This window comes from Numida meleagris, chromosome 1 (genome assembly GCF_002078875.1).
Source record: "Numida meleagris isolate 19003 breed g44 Domestic line chromosome 1, NumMel1.0, whole genome shotgun sequence".
Classification (NCBI taxonomy): Eukaryota; Metazoa; Chordata; class Aves; order Galliformes; family Numididae; genus Numida; species Numida meleagris.
The window spans coordinates 115,956,881-115,980,425 of NC_034409.1; the positions used below are offsets into that span (position 1 = coordinate 115,956,881).

Below are 23,545 nucleotides of genomic sequence, written 5' to 3' on the forward strand. Positions count from 1 at the left end.
CTGTCGGCTGGCTTCGTGTTTTCCTAATTAGCCTTTCCGATGGCAAGTAAAGCTTTCAAGGAAGCCTTGACTGGCACCCGGCTTTGCTGCCTGCCCTGCTGCTGGCGCGGCTCTGGGCACCTCGCCCAGGGGAGCTCCGGCAGGCTGGCCGCCAAGCAGCCAGGCTTTCACAGCTGAACAAATGAAAGGAGGGAAGGGTTTGCCAGTCCGCATGTGCGAGAAGCAGCAACTGCTCCTGCCTCTTCCTCCCAGCAGCCACAAATGCGGGGGTTCTGCAGCGCCCTGAGTGTTGCTGGCTCCACAATAAGCGGCTGAGGAGCATGGGAGGATGGAGAAAACAGGAAAAGCAGATGGCGGGCAGCTGAGCCACAGCTTTGTAATACGAAGAGTTGCCCCACGCAGGCCTCGCTGTACAACACACCAAGATCAGGAGTGAACAAGCAAGCATTTCCTCAAGGCACCAGATGAGAGCAAGCACATCCTGAAGGCACCTGGGCCAGCCAGCAGCCACGCTTCACCTCCTCCTGTTTCACACAGGTCAGGAGGGCAGCGGCACTCCGCAGCAGCTCTGCGATCGGGTTAATGGGGGCAGTCGGATGCCATCAGGTTACACTGTTTAATTCAATTGAGCCTAAGCATTGACGGAGCAGTGGGAGGGCCCATTTTGGCAGCCACAAGCCCCCTCTGACCCTGCCACCGCTCAGTGGCAGCCCTAAGCAGCAGCAGGCTGACGAGCCGGGGCACGGGCTGCACAACACAGAGACCCAGCCAGGAGCTTCAGCACAGGGCAAGGGAGAGGGCATCAAGCAGAGCTACCAGCACCAGGGCTCACGCACCAGAATAGGCACTGGGAAACACAGTTTATTATGGGGAGTAGAGAAACAAGCTGAAGCGCATTAGGTCTCAAGAGAAATGCATCCCTCAGAACACTCAAGTCTCGGTACCGGCATCAAATAGACCGAACATTCGTTAACAGGAAAATACTTTGAATTTTATTTTTTCACGTTATTATCAAGTACACAGTTACAATAATGTCACACATCCCTATATGATTCTATGTACTTTGTTTTTTTCTTTTGTCTTTTTTACAAAGTGTACAGAGGGAAGGACGTATACAATATTTAACAGGGTATTTTCTACAGAACAATAATTTATATTATGTCCTTGTAAAAATCTGTACCTTTTTAAACATTAAACTGAAACATCCATTCATAGCATTTGCTAAGCAAATTATTTAAGAATTAAAACTAACCTGTAACTAATGTCAGTACATTAACAATAACTATATTTTCATTTTCTCTTTATACAGACAAATACATTTTACAAAATCCACTTGACCAAACCCTCAATTATTTAAAAAAAAAAAAAGTTTCAACATTGTGCTTTAAAAAAAAAAAAGTGTGTGTATGATTCCAGGCTACGTAAGAGAAAGAAAACGTGTAAAATTGTGTTCTTTGTCTTTCAGCTTATTTAAAAAAAATAAAGTCAAAAATGGCTAAAATCCTATGGGAATTTACGCAGATTTTGTACACTTCTCAGGTTTCCAGTTAGAAAATGCCTGAACGTTAAGGCGGGGGGGGGGGGGGGGGGGGGGGGGGGGGAAGCTGGAGAAGGGAACTCTGTAAGACGCGCGTGGAGAACCTCCGCTGTGTTTTAACACATCTGATTTGGCAATCCGGAGGCGGTGGGCGGACAGCTGCGGCCACAGAGAAAATCCACTGAGTGCAGCCAGGATTTCAGTGGAGGCGTGGAGCAGCACCACGCACTGAGGGTGCCGGGACGCACGGCATGGCACGGCACGCCGCACAAGTCTGGGGGCACTGCTAGGCAGCATCCAAAGCAGCAGTGCTGTACAAGGCAGGGACGTGGCTTTAGGCTCTCCCAAATCAGCGAAGTTAATGAAACAGAAGTACTGAAGCTGACAGTGAAGCACAAGGGCTCGGTAACAAAACCAAACACAGAATGTTTAGAAGGTACACGTCTGAGAGGAAACCTTTGTCCCTTTATGGCCCCAAATTCGAAATGGTTACTGAAATTCCTGTTTAACAGGACGCTCACCTGCCCACAAACAAGGGAAAGCGCTGGGACGGGCCGTCAATCTTTGCCATTAGTGAATGGTTGGTTCCGAATCTATCCGAATCGGGTCGAAATTCTGCAATGCGCAGTCAGCTGGCAGCTTCAGGGGGATTTGAGAAAGGGGAGGGGGCCCGGGCCCTAAAATCTGGCATATAATTAAATCCTTTTTTCTGTTTTTGCCCAACAGTTGTTGTTAACGTACATGACTTCACGCTTCGTACATTTATTTACTCTGCAATTAGCAAATGATACAGCAGTACTTTGTAATAGTCTTCAGGTGGCAAAATTGCATATAACAATTGTAATGTTCTCCCGGCTGTTTATCAACAGATCACAAGAACTGGGTTAATTCTGGATGCCGTACTCATTAATAAACAGCAGCTCAACACAGCTGCTAATGGCTCAGGAGAAACATTTGATTTAGAAACAGTTCTGCTCCTTTCCTAAGTTATTCTTCTGATGAAGGGTATCTACATGAAAACACCTCTACTCCTTATCAACACAACTGCCCCGTTCCGACCCCTCTGAAGCTCTCAATGTCAGCATCTCATTTCCAAAATCGAGGCACCTCTTGGTCTTAAATTTTATTCTAAGTCAACTCAGAATAGAAACGTGACTCGAACCACACACTGTTCTTCCAAAGAAATGCTAATACACATAAAGCCATTACAACTGAGGTACATTTACCGGCACGTACAGACAGTTGCGATCTATTAACTCTGCAAATGGAACAACAGTATTTCGTGTTTCCAATACCAAGTCAGCAGTAAATTGAAAGGAAAAACCAACTCCTCTGTAACAAGCAAAACCTTCCCGAGACAAAGAAGCACAGAACAATAAACATGTTTGAGCATACTTGTAAGTTTGTCAAAGATAAAAAAAAAAAAATGCCCCAAACCATTTTAAAATTTTACCTTTGAAACCTGAATTAAAAACGCAGAAGAGTTTTCCCGCAATGAAGTTAGACGTGTAACTCCTTAAAGGTAACACAGTTAACTTGCCACAAAGTCTGTATAGTCAGAACAAGACAATCAGGTGGGCCCTAGTGACTTTAGCGTTACAATTCCCCATTTCATACACACCTCTGACAATTTTAGCATGAGAAATTTCATATTTTTCAAATTCACAACAAAACTGCATTAACATGGACACTGTGAGTATCAACGAGGTCAGTAAGATAAATATACTTAAACTATTACGGTTGAAAAATTCATTAAGAGACAGGGTTTACTTTATTAAATGCAACTTTATTGTTGCCATCTTTTCTTCATTTATTAAACAAACTGAATAGAATTCAGAACACGCTATTGAACAAAAGGTATAAAAGTCAACTAGAAGCGATAATCCTATTTTTATACAGCAACAAATCAAATGCACAGTATGGGGGTTTTTTTTGTGTGGTTTTTTTTTTGTTGTTTTTTTGTTTTTTTTTGTACGTGTGTGTGATCGCAGGTGATTGGCTTTAAAATAAGCTAACTGCCCGAAAGGCAAAATTCCTTTGCGATTCCAGCCGTAAGTCTGTGACAGAGACTTTAAGGCAGCCCAACATCTTTATGATGCCGCATAATGTGCTGGTTCTTCTCTGAAGGCCTTCGGAAACCCTTCTTGCAATACTCACATCGGTGAGGGTAGTCTTTTGTATGAATGGAAATAACATGCCGTTTGAAGCCTGAGGCGTCTGTAGTGCTATACTCACAGTACTCACATTGATAAACTTTCCTGCCACTGTGTGTTTTCATGTGTTTTTTCAGCTCGTTTTGTTGCCTAAAGCCCTTCCTACATCTCTTGCACCTGAATGGAAGATCCTTTGTGTGAACTGAGAGTATGTGGCGACTCAGAATAAACGGATCTGCAATCTTAAAGTCACAATGTCTGCATTGGTGTAATTTTTTACCCTTGTGAGCCGCCACGTGTTTTTTCAGTTCCGAAGGCCGGTGAAAGCCTTTATCACACATATCACACTTATGGGGATAGTCTTTTGTGTGGACCGAAATTATGTGTCGTTTCAGATCACTCGAGTTTGAGCTCTTATGGTCACAATGCAAACACTGATGCGTTTTGCTTTCTTGATGCATAAGCGTATGCTGCTGTAGCTCTTTGGTATCTGAAAAAGTCTGGAAACAAATGTCGCACTTGGACGACGTTTCCTTGCTATGCTTAGTCTTTACGTGAGTTTTCAAGTTGGAAGAGTCGGCAGATCGGTATTCACAATATTGGCACTGGTACGGTTTTTCACCAGTGTGGATTCGCATGTGCTTCTTGAGCTCCGACGGATGACGAAATCCCTTGCCACACTCCACGCAAATATGAGGAAAGTTCTTGCTGTGGACAGCTAAAAGGTGATGACTTAGCAATCCTTGCTCTGCTGTCTCATAGTCGCAGAATTTGCACTTGTGCATTTTATTCACTCCTTTGTCCCTGTGCACCATCTTGTGCGCAAATAACGCTCCCGCGTGAGAGAAGCTTTTCCCACACTCATCACGCTCAATAAGCTTTTCTGTTTTGTTGGTCAGCTTATGACTCTCCAAGTGGTTATGTAAACTTATTTTTTTATTCGTAGTGTAATCGCAGTCTGTGCATCTGTACTTTTTCTTAGTAAGAAGGTGCTCCGGGTGGTTTTTCATGTGCCTTTTCAAGAAACCTCTAGATTTAAATTTCTTTCCACAAATCATGCAGGGATAGACTGTCAGTGGATGACCATCAGGGCCAATGATTATTGCTGAAAAACAACAAAGAAAACCCTTTCAACAACTCTATACTTCAGTCCATTTCTTTATTTCAACCTTAACACTAAGCTGAATCGCTGAGTAAGATCGAGTCAGCCACACGGGCTTTCCTACGTAACAACCGAGCTTGTTACTGGGCTAAGTAGAAGAAACGGAGAGAATGAGCATTTTCATCTATTATTATCATCATCAGGAGAAAGGAAATACTGATTTTGGATGGAGGCAACCAAAGCATCATCCAACTGTTTATCAGCTCAAGTAATTCTGAGGTCATGCACTGAACACACACAAAAGCCAATACCAGTGCAAAGAGCAGCAGGCAGCTCGTTTAGTATTCTACAGTAAGCCTAGCACACCGTCTTCTTTGACCTTCCATGAATCTGCAGATTTGGCAGTTCAGTCACCTGTCATTGACTACAATTCATGTGTCCCCAAACTAACACCTCCTTCTTGTGCCATCTGTCAGTTACAATCTAAAGAGGTACAAAGCAGGGATCAATGAGAACACGTTTCATTCAGAGACTCCTCAAAGCTTTGGGACTTGTCTACTCTGATCCATCAGCCTGATTTGTTTATCCTGAATTTGTCTAGGCATGCTAAAAAGCTCTCTTGTTCAAAAATGTTTTAGGAGAACTGAGAATGTAACTGGAAATAGACAAAGCCAACTTGAAAATTAAGACTTGCTGGGTTTACTTATTCAGAGCTAGACAAAACAGAACTCCTACGGATAAGTTAGGATTTGGAAAGAAACTTTTCATATAATTTAAGGCAGGGCTAGAAAGAAAAGAAAAGTCGTGTGCTTTTTCAACTTTATCAGACCAAATAAACCCTTCAAAACGTAACACAGTAGTAGCAGAAACCAAATACCACCAAAACAGCGTATTTGTTCTTACAGATGCAAGTAAGAACACTGGAATGAATGTTCAGGCAATTTATTTCACAATTAAAACAGAAAAGGGCACTGAGTTAAAGCTATCTAATACAAAATACAATGTTCATATTTTCCAGTCACTAACTGAGCTGGTATAATGAAGTGTATTGTTCTGTATCATTTCAATGAAGACAAAAAGGTTTTTTTTAAAGTACTATTACGGAGTACTGTTTATCTATCTAACCTTATCTTTAAAAAAAGTTACTTCCAACACACATTAAAATCAGCGAAGAAAGTGAAGTTCACAGTTTGTTTTTTTTTTAACTTTGTGCTATCATACTGTTTCATTAAAAACCTTCAAAAGAAAATGTGCACGTTTCCATGATCTAGAAGCATTGCCAACAAAACAATTCTCTAAATACTCTTCTTTAAAAGGTATTACACACCCTATCAGCAAAGCATTTGTTCACGGGCAAGCACGCAGACAGCCACTACTCACCTGTTTGATACTGCCTGGACTCAGGTCTCCTTTTCTTCTTTGGTTTTTGCTTTGCCAGTCTCCCAAGTCCCGCTGATTCATCTATGTGCAAAAGAGCACTTGCAGTGCCATTCCGACTTTCAATGCCATCGTTATTATTACCTAACAAAGCAAGTTTAAAAGTTACCTCCTGACACCACGCCGCAGATTATTTGAGCAACAAACTCTATAATGCTAATTTAAAAAAAAAAAAAGATAAAGGATTGTTTTGACATTTAATTAAACCCTTCTACCATACAGGATGAGTTAAAAAACTGCTCTGTATGTAACTTGTGAATTATGTTTGGTACTATGTTATGAACCTGGAAGCCTTGGCTCCATAGAACTAATTTTACAGGAGTACAGAGTTTTCCATTTACAACGAGTTTAAGTGCACGTTTTTTGCATTTCTCTGACTACTAATCACACCCCAAATGCTTAACATCGATAAACAAAAACAGGTCACAATATTTACTGTGCCTGATAGTCTTCAGCAGCCCTGAAATACATCCTCATGTGCTCTCATTCATTTCTGGGCATCTGAATTCACCTCACTGAAGTTCCCCCCAAACTAGGTTTCAAAACAGGAACTGTGATCAGCCAATCGTTCTGAACAGCCCATAAACTTACACGTGGAGTACACTACATGCTCTTTGCACACCTGTATTTTAACACAGGCTACTCCTACGAAGAACAAAGAGCACGCGTAACACAAAGAAAACAACCTTTGCCTCTCAGAGCTTTGTGTTTCAAAGAACAGCACGCAAACAAGACAGAAAGACCAAAGTTGGGGACAGCATAAGATGCTCAATAGCTGTTCTCTTTGTAGAGTGCTGTGAATGAATATTCATGCTTGAATGCAAAAAGAATCGGAACCAATAACAGACATGGGCAGAATCTGAAGATTCTGATCTATATGCTAGCTCAAGTGAACAGCAAACATGGCAAGTGATGTAAACGTTGAAAATGTCACATCTGACACATACAAAGTACAATTTGCAATAGGTGTATGAAGAGTCCTTCTACATGGTAACACAAAAAAAGAAAAGGCCTTAAACATTTTCTAATACTGGAATAAAAGTCTAGAACTTTTGGAATGTAAAACATAGAGGAACAGGGCTTTGCTAAGATAGAGCAAGAAAACAGATTTGCCATTGTAAGGCTCCATGTGTTGTCAACTTTTAATAGCTCCTGAAGTGGAGAAGAGCTCCGAGAAGTGCAAATGACAAACCTCCACCATTCTCATGCCTTTATGCTTCACTATTTCTTCCCTTCACCACCACCTCTCAAGTTGCACATTAGGTTGCTTACTGCTGATGACACAATTGCTCCACTGTTTCCTATGTTCTTAACGCCACTTTAAATTCTATCTCTGTGTTCTTAGCAGTCTGCTCAATGTTATCCTCCTCCTTCACAATCACTGAATGTTCTGTCTACAGCTGTTCTCTTGAGTTCACTTAATTTCATTTTGAATTCCCACTCAACCTGACTTCTGTTCTTTGCTCTGCACTGAAACTATGCTCAACAATACTTAGCCAAAGCTAAGTCTCTGGGTGTGTTACCATCCACCCCCTAAGCACTTTTCACCACACTCTGCTCCCTGAAATCTTGCTCTCCCTTGACTTACATCCACGATTCCAGCCCTGTGTTGCATTCTCAGCACTTCCCTGTCAGTAGTTTACTGACACCACCACCAAAATTCACAACATGCAGACACACAACCTAAGTTTTGTCCTCTCTCCACCATTCCTTCTGCCTCGTTTATTCAAAGTATGTTCAGGAGGAAGATGGGAGCAATAAAGAAAAATTGCTAAGACAAGATTTTGCTCTACCAGCCTATGTAAGTTTTGGAAATCAGTTTAAGCACCAGCTGGTGCTCAGATACTAATCAATAAATATTCTCAAGGTTCTGTTATAATTTTAGGATGTATCCCTCCAGCATCTTTTTTGTTAATTAGTTATTTCCATTTGTGAAATCACATATTTATACGTTCCTTCTAGAAAACACTTAAATCAAGCTAGAGGCCAGAGTTGCTCTTCGTGGTTACGCTGAATCCTACATATTCCCATCTGCCTTTTTCTCCCTAAACAAAAATATTCAAAGTCCTATTCCCAATCAATGCTTACTTGTGTACTAAAACTGGGAAAGACAAATGTACTTGAGATGCAATTTTTCAACTGAAAGGTTCTGCACTTCCCCTTCCACATCACAACACCATGAAGGAAAAGGTCTGACAAAATAGGAACAGAAAGAAGCCTGTTCTACAGCTTCTCTCTTCTTCTCTTTTTAAGGCTCATTATGCTCAGAAACCATTCTTAGACTAAAGCTTTAAAAACAAGCACAAAAGCACAGACACTCCACTGCCCTCCAAAAACAAAGCCAGTATTTTCTTGTAGTGTCACCAGGAAGAATTCTGTGAACATTACTTACCATAAGCAGCTGCCCATGCTATTGGCATGAAAGTTTTAATTTCATTGTCATCAATTTGCTGTTCATGGGTGACTGCTGCATCTTCCTCTCCTACTATCACTTCCATATAAACCTCATCGGCTATTTCTGCAACATCTAAGAGAAACAGAAATCAAGAAAAAATTAATAAGAACTGCGCTGCTGAAAGTGAAAATCCCTGTTCCCAAATGAAAGCCACCTACTTACTTAAATCTTCGTCTTCGTGCTGAGAATCATTTACAGTCATGTAAACCATTTTCTCCCTTGGAATACGAATACTGCTATTTTGATCAAGTAAGCCAACTGCGTGATCATTTTCTGGCTCGCTCTCCACAACGTCTACCGTGCCCCCTAATTAGGAAGATCAGGACAAAATATTTTAATATGTTTTGTTCAAATTCTACTCTAAACTGCAGAAAACTGAAAGTTTGCAACCCTTTCACATTTAGGCCCACAGCTCCTTACAGATGACTTGAGAGAAACCATCGTCTCTAATTATGCACAATTTCACATGTCAGGTTGGAGTATTCTAAAATGAGCATGTTTTACCTAAATCATCTTCTCCAGGGTCTGCTTTGAATATATAGACCTTGATGACTTCTGGACAAATGCCATCCACTTTACAAGATCCACTTTCTGACTCTGCTTCCATGGTAATTTCAGCAGAACCTTCATGTTCTATCTTACCAGCATCATCCACTACAAAAACAAGTTATTAAAATTATCCAGCCATATACAGACAGACTTATGAAAAATTTTATTTCTCAAATTTGGAAGCGGTTTAAAATTACATTGTGAAAAATAACCTACCCATACATATTCTTTTTTCATACCCTTGAAATCAGTGTCAATAAACAAACAAATTCAAGCCATATCTTCTAGTTAAGGGGGAAGTGCAAGAGTGTTGCATGCCTAGAAGCATGAGCACCACACCAGGCAACACCACTAGGGAAACAGTGATCTGCAGCAAGATGGTGGTAGCAAGGAACAGCACGTTAGTACTTACTCTGTGGTGTAATTTTACTTATTCTCAGTTTCAGCTGCTTTCCCCTTCGTATCTAATAAGCTGTTAACCATCTGTTTTCCAAAATATTATTTGCTGCTTGACTCTAATGAAAGCGATACTATTTCTGCCAATTCAGCCTGCTTTCTTGCAAGGTGCTGTTATTACTGCTCTTTCTGCTGCACCTTTTCTCATCCACTCACAGTTTCAAAGCACCGCCGTCACACTGCAGCACCGGTGAACATATCCAACTCATAGCACCATTACCAGAGGGGACCCGCACTGGGTTTTATACCATGGCCCTATCAATTCTCCTGACTATCATCTCAAATTTTATCCTCTCCCTCCCAGCAGTGAGCTGACACACAGCTCCAGTACGAACTGCCGTAACTTGCCTGGCCCTCCCACACAAACATGGCAAGCAGCCAGTTTTCTAAGGAACATATTTCTGACTTTTAAGACACACTCTACACGGGCACATACACACACACACCACCTTACTTTACCAAGCATGGGTGTTCAAGAAAAAAATGCTAAATATGCGCTAACAAAATCAAATCCAGTATTTCAAAAGCTCTACGCAATCTTCCAGTTCCAAAAGCTCCACAACTTTCTCACGGTGTTGAGATTATTTAAGAATTCTTCGCGTGACAACACGCCTTTGAAATTGGTGACTTCACTGTTAACTACTTTTAAAGGCAGATACGGCTCCCTCAGAGCCACGTGTAGCTTTGATTCATAACACGAAGGCATAAGATGTATACTAAAAAGAAGCTTAAGAACTGTCTAATAACTGCTGCAGCATTTTTAGCTGCTGTGCCTAGCACATAAGAACTTTTAACACAGTGTGCTCATTTCACTGGCGCTCACAAAACTACCCTCTAACTACATCACGAATCAGTAACTGCAAATCTTCTCTCTACTTGAAGACCTACTTAAAATAAAAGATACAAGCTCAGAAGATCATTACTGTTGCTCTCCTGCCAGGAAGTGGATGAACTGCCCTTTATGTTAGATAAAAGTAGCATGCATTCTGTCTTGTGTATCAAACATGTCGGTATTTAAGTACGATTTCTCAACAAGGCACCGCTATTCAAAAAGAAATATGAATAAAGCTACATGTATGAACCAAAACAAATTAGTTTCTCTCTCTCTCTCTCCTCAGAAGAACAGCAGCAGAAAAAATTCTTAATGCTCTTATTCCAAGTTCAGGATCTGTGACAATTCTACAGTATCTTTCAAGTAGCACAGTATTTTAAAAAATGATGGCAAGGGACAACGTAACATCCTGCAGCTGAACCTCAAAGCATTTCAGAAGTAGAAAGGGTAAGATGTTAATGTGATTCAAAGCAACAATGTAGCTCTACAGTACATGCACTCAGTTACTGAGTGGACTTCTTTAAATTCTTTGGCATATGCATGAAACATCCAACTTCAGTGGAACTCTGACAAATGAAGACTTTAGATACGTGCAGTTGCTCTCCTTTAACTTGGCTGTTACTAGTGTCACGCACGTGTACTTGGAAGGCTTTCAAATCAGCGTAGACTGATTTTACACCGCTGAAGCCAAAGAGGAAGTCTGCTGCCAAGTTCAACTGATGCTGGAACAGACTCAAGGAAGGAAAATCATGGCTGAAGCAATTAAAGAGAACAACCTACAAGCGCTGTATGGAACAGGTTGGTTCCTTTCAGCAAAAACAGAGTACGTATAGAAGTATCCATTGATAACGTTTACACAACAGAAGAATTCTGGATCTTAAAAATACACTCTATTTATTCTTTGAAGTAAATTCTCCAACGTTCAAAAGCATGTTTAAACAACATGATTAAAATAAAGCTCCTTACACACTACCTGGTTTGTTTATCCCTTACTTCCCTCTATATCCAACAGTATCTTTGAAACCACAGAACTATATGGTTTGGAAGGGACCTCTGGAGATCACCTAGTCCAAGCCCTTGCTAAAGCAGGTTTCCTACAGCAGACTGCACAGGAAAGTTTCCAGGCAGCACTGGAGCATCTCCAGAGGAGACTCCACCACCTCCCTGGGCAGCCTGTTCCAGTGTTCTGTCACCCACACAGTAACGAAGTACTTCCTCGTGTTCAGACACAACTTCGTGCATTCCAGTTTGTGCCCACTGCCTCTTGTACTGTCACTGGGCATCACTGAAAAAAAGCCCAGCCCCATCCTCTTGACACTTGTCCTTTAGATATCGATAAGCATTGATAAGATCCCCTCAGTCTTCTCCACGCTGAACAGTCCCACGTTTCTCAATCAAAATATTCTTTAACAGCACCATTCAAACGTAATGAAATTGATTTGTAGAAGTACTAGGCCAACTTTTCTCATACAAAAGGGAAAAAAAAAATCATTCCGACAGATGGTAAGAAGTGAAGCACTAAGTCCCTGAAAGACTTGAAAAAGTAATAGTATTTGCAGTATAGTAACAAACAGGTAACATGAAGAAAAGGAGCATGGAAAGAAAAAGGAATAGAAGATAAGAAGAGAGAAACAAGGCAAAAGAGAAGGGAGTATCTATCACACAAAGCTCCACTTTCACAGTATTTTGTCCTGTGAATATATAGAAGCATTTATCTACACTGATTCTTTAATGCTCTGGTAGCATTTATGAAATCTGATTTCTATTTAACGCTTCCCTTATGTTTCCACGTTTGCCACATATCTCGGTCTCACAATCAGAAGCAAGTAGTCATATTCATAAATACTTGACTGGTCAACGTTCGAAACTAGAACTCTGATCATATTCAAATTTTTCATTCAACACACACCTATCTCATCCATGCACAACCAGTAATTTCTTAAATATTCCTCTTTGAAATTACAAAAGACACCAAAAAAGCCACGCTGACCAACCTTAAAATGATCAGTTTAGCATATAAAGAGACCATTTCTTTTCAAGTAGACACAGTGGGTTGTTAGTAAACTTAAGTCACATGCTAGGAAAAAAAAACCAAGACAATTGTTATTCCAATACACAACAGAAACTACCCTATTTACCCATCCTTAATGAGAAAGGACACTGTTTACTCTCTAGCTTTTTCTGAAATAATTAAAAGCACGCTGCATTCCCCAGACAGACTGTTCAGTTATCTGTGGTACAAACATTTCACTTGTACTTCCCTTGATAACAAAGAATTCCTAGCCCACTGAAGTTATTTTTACCATCCAGTTATTTCTTTAATGGCGAAGTAGGTTTCCTAACCTGTGGGAAAAGAGAAATCTGCTCTATTTTCATTTCAATGCCTTCCCATTACACATGAGCAACAGCATACCCTTAAGAGTCTGAAGCTCCCCTCAGGGCAGCAATCAAGGAGCACTTCCTAGGCATCTAACTCTCACTCACCCTTCTGGTTCTGCTCCCCAGACCACAAAACAGAGAGAGCTCCGAGGCATCACGCAGACGGAGGGAACTCTCCTCTCCCTCACCTCTCACGGTGACCTCCTGAGCAGCCCGTCTGCAACAACTGCTGGGGCCCTATCTGAAGGCTAAGCAGAACACTCAGCAACAAGTTTTCCCTCGCAGAAAGAAAAAGTATTTCCTGCACCTTTAAGAGCCTCAAGGGAAAATAGGTGGGGAGGGGGGTTCCTATTTACACCAGTTACACCAGAAGAGCAAATGAAAACATTTTGTTTTCTTGATTATAAGTCTACTGTATGGCAGAAGTCAACTACAGTATGGCAGCAGTGAAGGCAGGAACGTTACACTTTTGTGTATAAGATCCATTCCTTTCAACCTAAGCATGTTATTCGTGGATGAGAACAGATATGTTTCCTCTAGAACAAGAAAAGTAGCAGTCATTGTATCTCTTTGAGTACCCTGGATTCTGACTCCTGTAATGAAATACGTTAGTTCAGGTACAACAGGCATGATGCATCTAACTCGGCCAAAGGATATGGATGGACATGATGTATTTCTTGCACTTGGAAGCATCATTTAACTTTCTATAAGCCCAACTTAAACTTTGTGAGGTGACCCTTCCCTCTCCCCACACTCCACTGACTAAACCTCCTTGGTGCCTCACTGTTTTTATTGCAAGTAAACACAAGAATACCAGACTACAAAGTCATGCATCTTACTTTGCCAAACTGTTAAAAACAAAAATCAAACAAGCAAAAACCTTAGCTTCCTTCATACAGTACAACTCTCCTTTGTCAGCGAGTGCTGCTTTTTCTTGGTTTTGCTAACTACTATCTATCTCACCAATACTGTTTTATGCAAGAAGATTTTACATGCCTTCAGATTCACTACCAAACAATGTGGAGTGGTGTAAGTCACAACATAATTTATCCTTTCCTGATCAAACTTGATGGGCAATCCCCATTAACTGGCTTGTTAAGCTTTATATGAAAGAAGAACTGATTGATCTGTTTAACTGAATCCTTTTCAAGCTACTAATTAGTAGCAGTTTGCATTCCCTGATGAATGAACATAAACCTGACTCAGTCCTCCCGTGTCCCAAATCTACCACAGACCAAAAAAAGGAAGCTTGAGGGCAAAGTATCCAAGAAAAAAAGGTGTGTATATCAATCAGCAAGTGATAGTAGTAGCCGTACCAAGGAACACTATCTTGGAAATGAAAAACTGAGTTTATTGAAGAAAAGTCACGCAATGGAACCCACAGGGACTACACTCACTGACGATATCGAACAGTGTGAAACCAAGAAAGAAGGCAGAGACACAACATTTAAGTACACACACATTAGTCATTCTGAAACCAGTATTTTCAGGATAAAAGTGAAGAAATTATCTTACTTGAAAAAAATCTGTGTAGGCTCAGCTCCTCAGGAACAAGAATGCAAACATTTCAAGAAAGCCAAAAGATAGGAAAAAGATAGCAAAAAAGGTTTGGTCTACGATTTTCTGTCAAGAAAACAGACTGTGAAACCTATGGCCACAGAAAGAACCCAAAGCGTCACCACCTGCTTTGCAAACAGCCAGATAAAAGAAGATGGGCAAAACCATCCTGAACAGTATCTACCTCCCAGCTCTGGGAAGCAGCCACATTTGGCTGTTGTAATGGCTGACAAAATGATATTCCAGCATCAACCCCAGACACTCAAGGAGGTTTGCCAGAATCAAGCATCAGCTTACAGGTTAAGATGAAAAAATAAAAACCAGAGCTGACTTTACTTCCTTTTAAAAACCACCTACAGCTGAAGAACTGAGATAGTCAACAGAAAAGATCAATAAACACGCATAACTGCTGATGCAAAAAAAAAAAATGGAAATGAATTCAGATAATGTTTTCCACACAACGAAGAAACTATTTGGAAAGATTGCCTTTACTTGACGGGAAAGCACTAGCCTCTGACTTCGCAACCAGAAGAACTCGTTGTGCAGGCTTTACACACAGTAGGTGGTAATAGGGAACTTCCCTTTAAAATGAACTGCAGTGCATATTTAACATTTTAAACACAAATAAAGAAGATGCGCATTTGGTAATAAAAGCAAACGTTTTAACTGCAGCCTTATTTAAGGTTCTGAGTCTAAAGAAACTACTTTGCAAGACAATAAAGAGGAGCTTAATACTAAATAATGTATCAAAGCATAGAAATTCATACACAGAAGCATGTGACTGAAAATGGAGGCTATCTCAGCACAACAATCAGATTCCTGTCCTCTGTCAGGTACCAACTGCTGACAACACCCACATCTAAAAGGCTTCCCAGCTGGTCAGGTATTTTAGGGATCACACAACACGGCATTTCAATCCTCATCCCTCTACAAGGCTACACCAGCAACGACCGAATGGTAGACTTCTCTATCTACCCCTCCCCCTTAAACAAATGCAGACGACGGTTTGCCAAGTGTTCCTGTGACACCAGCCTCAGAGGTTTCACTGCTGACCAAGCTGCAGGATGCTAACCTGCAAGGGAAGGGTGAGCAGAGAAGCAGGAGCGACAGCATTTGGAAGGATAAGAAACACATTAGGATCACCAGCAGAGCCCTTACAGTCCGGTCTCAATTCCATGAGTGGGTTATCCACTTTGTTGCCTAACTATGCTGCAGCTGCAGAAGCACCCGAGCTTGCTTTCATCTGACTTAAGTGGGGACCAGAACTGAAAAGCTCTATATGCAGCATACTGTACAGAGAGCATTTATCAGTTTGGATACATAAGATTTCAGGGAGCAGCATTCCTGATCCCTCCTCTCTCTACTTCACCGCAGGCTGTTCCTGCAGCTTAGTTTTACAATATTTCCTGTTATCCATATATTGCATTATCCCATTCCATTGTTTTCCCAGATAATAGAGAATTAACTGTACCTCATATAAATTCAAAACATGGCTGCACAAGGTTACTCAAGGAACTCAAGAGATGATAAATTAAGAAATGCAGTGATCCTAGGTAAGGAGAAGCAACATTAAAATCCGAAAGCACAGAATATAAAATTAAAACAAATTATCATACATTTCAAAAGAAGTGTCCAAAGCCAAAGAAAAACAAGGAAAAAAAAAAGGTAATTGAAGGATAGCAAAAAGCATGCTTCATCAACAGAGTTATTTAATGCTGGACAGAAGTGCAGTGCCTGGAGTTGCAATTAAATGTATCAGCCTAACGAAGCTTTTCTATTTCTATGAAAAGCACGTTCAATAGTGATACTTCAATGTTCCTAGGTGCTGCACCGAGTGAACACTGCAACAGGTAACATACTTAGAACAGGCTCTACTTCACACCAATGGATATCCTCATAGTAGAAAAAGGACTGATAATATGCTGTGTTTGCCCGCTTTCTAAGCCCTCTGAAATGTGAATCAAATGGACTGTGCCACTGTTTCTATGGAAGACTAATATTCACAACTGCTTCTCAGCTATGAGCTCTTTTAATTAGCTGCACACCTCTGTCTCTTGCTTAATCAAGAAAAGGACACATCCTAAAAAGCAAAGAAAAACACAATGTTTTTTGTATCTAACTGTAAATGGAGTGGGAGACCTCCACAAAAATAAAAGAAATAAATAAAAAGGACAAGTACAAATTGTTGTTCAGGCGTCCAAGAATCACTATTCTGACTCTCCCTTTTCCATTAAATAAGTTTTTGATTTTCTTGTTGGCTTGGTGGTAATCTTAGTAAACTGTACATAAATGGTTTTCCAAACAACGTCACATTTATTTTCTTTCACTTCTTACTAAGTATATGGCATACAGTTTACTGGAATTCCTACTCTATTGTTCATATCTATAATCAGTCATGCATTTGTCAGTCTCTCCATTACTTTCACCAGAATTTTTATCTGGTACACATTCCTCAAGATACCTCAATTTAAGCACATTAGCGAGACCTGCATTTCATTAAATACAGAAAATCTGTTTTTTGTTCTGCTGTAATCCTTTGCTCAGATATTTCGAGCATCACTCAAGCCTGTATCATAATAATTCTGACGGCTTTACTCAGACACTTACGAGAAATCATCAGGTAATCTTCACAGTTGCCCTTCTCGTCTTGATGTTCCACAGGGATCCCATTGGCGTCGATCACTGCTTCCGATGCGCAGTCTGCCACCAAGACTTCTTCAGAAACAACATCTGTTCCCAGAGTATCAGTGACAATATCTGCTTCTTCAACGTTATCATGAACTACATGTTCTACATGTCCAACTTCAGGTACATGCATTGACTCACTTGTCAGTACATGTTCCGGTATAGACATCGCTTCTGCTGTTATGTCTGAAGCCAGAACATCATCTGGGACAGTGCAATGAGCCAAAGAAACCTCTTCAGCCACGTCTGTGTCCAGCACTTGTTCAGGAATAATGACAGTTTCAGATACATCTGGCTCCTCCATAATATCTGGACACTGAACATCCTCGATAACGACATCCTCAATGACATCTTGGATTACTACAGAATCTGGATCGTCAGGAACAAAATTATGCACGGTTATATCTGAGTCAACTACATCTGAAACAAATACTGTTTCCTGTACTTCCACAACAATCTGATCTCCATCCATATGTGTGGCATCAGCTCCTGAAAAATACAATTAAAATAACGTTTACATTGTAAAACTAACTCAGATGAAGCTGTTAATATTGAAATTACTTCTATTTTACTTCAGCGTTTACACTATGCAGCCATTTAGCAAAACCATCATAACAGCTCATTAGCAATTAGAACAGGCAGGCAGATATACAGGAGCTGATAAAGCAAATCCTCAGTAGATGGTAACATAACTAAGATGAACAACATGATGAACAAAAGGTTACCAGATTTTAGGATCTCCCTCAACAATCCATATAACTATTATTTCACAGAAGAGTAGCTCATTTGTACTGCTCTGAGTAACAAAAACAGATGAAAATCTGAAGTGATGGCTCTTTACAAAAGCGTTGATGAACCAGAGCACCTTTAAGCAAAGACAGCATAAACTAAAAGCAGTCAACAGCATCTGGTATGTACATTCTTATTTACATATTATCTCCTGACAGACCTGTTGGATCAAAAAATGCATTTGGCTCATGTGGCTGCAATTCAAGCCCATCTTCATCCATGGCCTTTAACTCTCATCAGTCACAGTGTCTGTAGAAGGTAAAGAAGAAAGGTTATTTAAGTCATAAGTATTATGCTAAGAAGATTGCCTCTGCCTGTGCAATACTCATCACAGGAAAAGCTGAAATTCTGGGCATATGAAACTGAATGGAGAACATCTCTTGACCTGAAGATAGCCCAGGTATCACTCAGAGTACGTTCCCTTGGCATTCAAGAACTACTGCTCTAGAGCACCAAACACCCACAACTCAGTACAAGGAGGGCAATCTCTGACTATCCCAGGCCAATTATTAAAAACCCAGAAATACAGAGAAAACAGAAAAAGCTGTGATAAAGTGATAAGGAAATATGATTTCCTTATAATCTTACTTGGGGGAAAAAAAAAGTTCACATTCAAGTCTTTCTTGGATGGCAGCGCACACACTGTTCTCAAATCAGTAAAGCTCAAGAAGATGAAGTTAAAGGTACGCAGCCAGCAATCTGAAACACTTCACTTCTGATGCGCCTGTGTTCATAATCTTGGACAGTCAAGAGAAAGTCACTCTTAGTCCATTTCAGAAACTGAAATCAACAATGTAAACTGCTTCCACAGTACAACACCATGGGTTTTCAAACTTCAGATGTGTGAATATTTAGAATACACCTGCCACAGGACAATGTACCAATTTGCTTTTATATTTCAAATATCACCAGTTCTCAAAAACTGCCAAATATCAAATTCTGTCAATGGAATGTCAGCTTTTCTTCAACACATCAATGCTTTCAACTCTTACCAAAAGAGCCAATCAATACTACAAAGTCAAAATGCTAACTAGATCCAAAACCCCACTCTGATTTTTTCTCTTCACATACAAGCACTGCAATTAGGATAAGGCAAACCTAGCTGGTTAAAATGTGATCTAATGCAAACTTGCACTTAAAGACAACTAGCTTTATAAGCACTGAACCAGCAAGAGGCAGCAGAATGCTGCCTAATGTTTCTGTGTAAGTGGACAACACAGACTTCAGCAATTTTCAGTGACAGGAATCTCCCAACTTCAGTGCTACCTTCACAAAAGGCCTAGAAAAAACATTAAGATTCTGCCCAAGGTTTCCATAAGAATCATCACCTTTTCAAAACTATGGCAACTAACACATAAGTCTTTAAGAGGATAAAAACACAAAGCTGCAACAGTTATTTGTAGAAAATACTTATTCTTGCTCTGTTTCAAAACATTGCTTGACTGATGTGATCAACTCCTGCTAGGCCAGAGAAACAAGAAAAGAGAAGAAACAAGCTTTCATGCAATCATCTACTAAAGATTTATTCCTGCCCAAATTCGTTTACTTCTTTCACAACATACCTAGCCAATCCATTACAAATTTCACCTAAACATGTTGTCATCTTTATTGTCATTTTCGGTGCTTAGCTCTTGCTGAACTCTTCTCTAACTTCTTGCATCTTGGTACTTACATTGTCCATTACCTTCTCATTTAATCTTTCCAGTTCACAACTATAGTACACTCCCAACACTTGCACAAAACCATGCTACTCATAAATTGTAGCAAAATTGTATCAACTTTCTAGAGATTTTGGGGGGAGGAGGCAGAGGGATTTAGAGTTGGTGGAAACTCAAGGCCTCCCTCCTCTGACAATGTCCATCAGAAGCTAGTGCTCACTGTTCAGGTCTTGGGGAAAAGCCAAAATGCTGTTTATGACTATGCTTTTGTGGGCTTTAGTACCATACATACTGGCCTCTGATCATCTGGAAGCCAATGAGCTTGAAGTGTCAGTTCACCTCCAGCCACTGGAGGAACTGGCACTCCTTTTCTCTATTTCCTGCTTTCACCACCCACCTGACCACCACAAATTCCCACTGCTTATGATTCATGCACGTACTCCTCCTTTCTCTATCCTGACCTCTCCGCAAATTCTTCACCGTGTCTGTAAGGCTCTCCATCTTCCATTTGTCTGTCATCTTCCCTGTGAGACTTAGAGTCCACCACCACTACGTTCCAGCTTCTAGAGCCAGCCCACCGACACCATCTCTTCACTGCTGCTCTCACCACTGCCCACATTCCCAGTGACAGCTGCTAAAACCAGCGAGTCTCTGTGGTGTTCATGATGATGCAATTTTGTAAAGACACAGCCACCTGTGCTGACGGCCCAGCAAACCTTCAATTGCATGCATGCTCTGCGTTCCAGCATGGCCTCTTCTGTATTAGCCAGCTGTTTTCACCTACAGAGGCATAACATTCTGCAAAATGAAGACTCATGTTCAACACAAACTGACTGGAGAAGCTTCCCAGGCAACAGAGTTTTCAAGACTCCGTCTTTAAAAGGACACAGACTTATGCTTTGGTATCCAAAGGAGGAAAAAAAAAAAGCACTTTCTCTCAATTTCTTCCTACATAAGGTTTCCCACAGTGAACTCTGTACCCAGATCCAGCCAACAGATCCATGTACACAAATTCCTACACCTGCGAAAGGCCATAGAGGCTTTACAAGTGCTCCAGTAGGGCACAGACTCCCACTTGTACGCAGAAATGTGTGCTGTGGGAAAAGGATTAAAAGAGGAGTCAGGCATCTAAAACAGGATTTAAGTAAACTGTTTAAAACATTAAAGGCACCTCATTCAAAATCTGCAGTCCAAAAGGCATCAACACATTTGTTCATGGTCGGGAAAAAAAAATCCCTAAAAGTATCCTGAAAGAATGTCAGGGTTTGAACTTTCTAAGCAGCAGATGAGAAAATGCTGTATTTCTTCCTGTTTCCTCTTCATCTGATCAGTGGACCAGCACAGCACTCCTAGGTTCACCACACAAAGGAAGGTATGCCCAGTGGTTCTGCACCCACCGGCAGCTCTGCGGTAAGGCCACTCTTCGGTGACGTGAGAAATATCAAAGTGTCTAACAGCAAGCACCACACCAAAATACCTTCACATTCCTTGGTAATCGCCCTAAACTCTATCTTGAGGCTAAGAAGCAATTCCAATAGTTCTTCCTGCAAGGTTTCAAGAAGGGCAGAAACTCCTCTTAGCTCTTTCAAAATATTCCAGCAACACTTACCTCAGAAGCAGGTTCTGGCAATGAAGCAGACAGAAGCATTCCCAGTTCTGGTTTGGGAACCAAAACTCTTGAAGAGAAGCAGGTGCCCAGAAAGAGAACATTTTATCCTTCTCAGTGGCTGAATCTATATGGTTCTTTGCTCAAAACCCAGTAATTTGGGAACAGCTCTTCTAACTAGAACAGGAAAAGCCTAGGCAGCTTAGCAATGGGTTTTCATCTCTGCAAAGATCTGAACACCTACATTTTTTACTTGTTTTGGGTATATCGTTATCATGTAGATTTAGAACTAATACAACCCTAAAAAACACCTAACACAACCTGCAAAGGTAGTTCTTACATATTGATTTTTATGTATTTATTCAGAGACTTGGCTGGTTTTGGTTTTATGAATGTCAAGGCAATATTTTCAAGTGAAAGGACAAATAGTAATATATGTATTTGTGGAATGAATAGTATTAAGCTGTAAGCAATTAAGTAAACTCTGCAAACGAAATACGGTCTTTTCCATAAACCTCTTCCTGAATACAACCAGTCAAGAAAAGCAATGCAGACATGAAATAGTTTTGCCGCACACAAGTCCTTGACTTAATAGGCCTAGCAAGGTAATCAAGATGAACTAAGAAGAAATGACCAAGCTGTCAAGAGAGAGCAACTTTAAAAGTAGAGTTACTTGAAATAAAGTAATTCTATAAAGTCTTTAATATGCAACGGAAACGGTCGGTATTTAAGCTAAAAAAAGAGGGAGCAGGAAAGTAAAGAAAAAAAAAAAGAGAGAACTTGGAAAGGCCATCCTTAGGATAAGGAAATACACAAGCTACTCTTATGTACTCCTAAGGAGAAAACAGTTTATCTGTTCATCTGGGATCAGAGGCAAGAAGATCTGAATACTCACACAGTGAAACCCTCACTCATCCCAGAATAAAGCAAAGAACAGCAAAATTTCCCATTCTTGTCCAGCAGCCCCAGCCCACACTAAAAATACTTGAGTACAACCACAACCACGTCCCCATCGTGCCTTGCTACATCACATTAAAAAAACAGCATGCCTTGTATGTCCCAACTGGATTGGTGCCTTGAGCTGTCTGAAGCTTCGTGGTGGTATGAGACCACCGTGGGTTCAGCCTACACCACTGCTGCAGTGTCCTAACTCTCCCTACGTAACCCATTTATGGAGAATGCCATGTGCACACATACTCTCAATCACACATACAAAGGGTTAAAAACAAGACTCCTGCAGCACCTAATCCTTATCTTGGATATAACCTCCACCATTATCAGGTGAATAAATGGAATAAAAACAATGTTACAAAGGTGACAGTGTAATCATTTCGCTGTTTATTTCTTTATGCATCTCCCTCAGTTTTGGAAGGAGAATCAGCACTGCTGTTTTCATTGTGGTATCGTAAAAAAACCAACACAAGTCTTTTTTTTCTTTTTGTTGTAGTTCAGGGATGTGAGTATTTGCAGAAACTGGTTACAAAAGAGGCCTTCTCCAGATTTCACAGAGGAGCACCAGGTGACACCTAAGCTAACGCTCAACAAAACCTAAATTAAGGATATAACCAGTCCCAGGCGTCCCTCTGAAACTACTTTCCACTGTGCTGGAGACCTCTGCAGCAGAGGGGTCGGTCAAGCTGGAGAAGAAGAGGTCGCAACCGAGGGGGACCCAGAGGGCCAGGAACACTGCACCTCCTCACCTGCGTCCTCGCTGGCGGCGGGGCAGGACGCTGAGGGCAAAACCTCCCACCGCCGCGCTGGCTGCGCAAAAACCGGCCCGACCCAGGCCGCGGGCAGGCGGGACGCAGGCTAGCAGCCCCAGCGCTGCAGCGCAGGAAGCCACCGCGGGCCGGAAAGCGCCGAGCTCCCTTGCTACTCGCTGGCTGCCAGGCGGGGATGAGGGAGAGGCGGGGGAGCGGCGGGGTGGGCAGGCTGTCCCTCTGCGGAGCCTGCGGCCCGGCGCCGCGCAGAGCGGGGCCAGGGGCTCCCCCCTCCGGCCCGGCCGGGCTGCAGCGAAGCACGGGCTATGGCGAGCGATTAATTCAAGATGGCGCCCGGCGCCCTCCGCCTCCCCCCCCCGCGCGCCGCCATTTTGTCTCCTCCTCCACACACTCTCCGAACCCCCTTCGGCCGGGCCCAGGGCCTGGCACCGACCTCGCCCGCCTCCCCCCGGGCCCACAACCGCCCCCCTCCGCTTCCGCCCCCCTCTCGCCGCCGCCCCCGCCGCCCAGGGCCGCTCCGGGCGCGCGGAAAACGCCGGCCCGAGCCCTGCGGCCCGCTCTGGTGCCGGAGCCCTAGCGCGGCCTACCTGCGGCCTCCTCGGGGCCTGTGCCGCGGCCTGCTGCGGGCA

General features: G+C 41.8%; 1 protein-coding gene across 3 annotated transcripts; it reads right to left on the bottom strand.

The window, feature by feature from the left end:
• ZFX (zinc finger protein, X-linked) lies at nucleotides 970–23,363 on the bottom strand. Of its 3 annotated transcripts, XM_021408514.1 has the most exons (8): nucleotides 22,896–23,360; nucleotides 18,092–18,180; nucleotides 17,065–17,631; nucleotides 9,189–9,338; nucleotides 8,847–8,990; nucleotides 8,622–8,756; nucleotides 6,173–6,313; nucleotides 970–4,795 (listed from the first exon to the last, which is right to left on the bottom strand). In XM_021408514.1, the coding sequence occupies exons 2-8, from the start codon at nucleotides 18,150–18,152 to the stop codon at nucleotides 3,609–3,611; spliced, it is 2,385 nt and encodes a 794-aa protein (XP_021264189.1). In that variant the 5' UTR covers nucleotides 18,153–18,180; nucleotides 22,896–23,360; the 3' UTR covers nucleotides 970–3,608. The 3 variants fall into 3 exon arrangements, with proteins under 3 accessions (XP_021264189.1, XP_021264182.1, XP_021264199.1); XM_021408507.1 differs by having other exon boundaries at nucleotides 18,092–23,360; XM_021408524.1 differs by lacking the exon at nucleotides 9,189–9,338 and having other exon boundaries at nucleotides 18,092–23,363.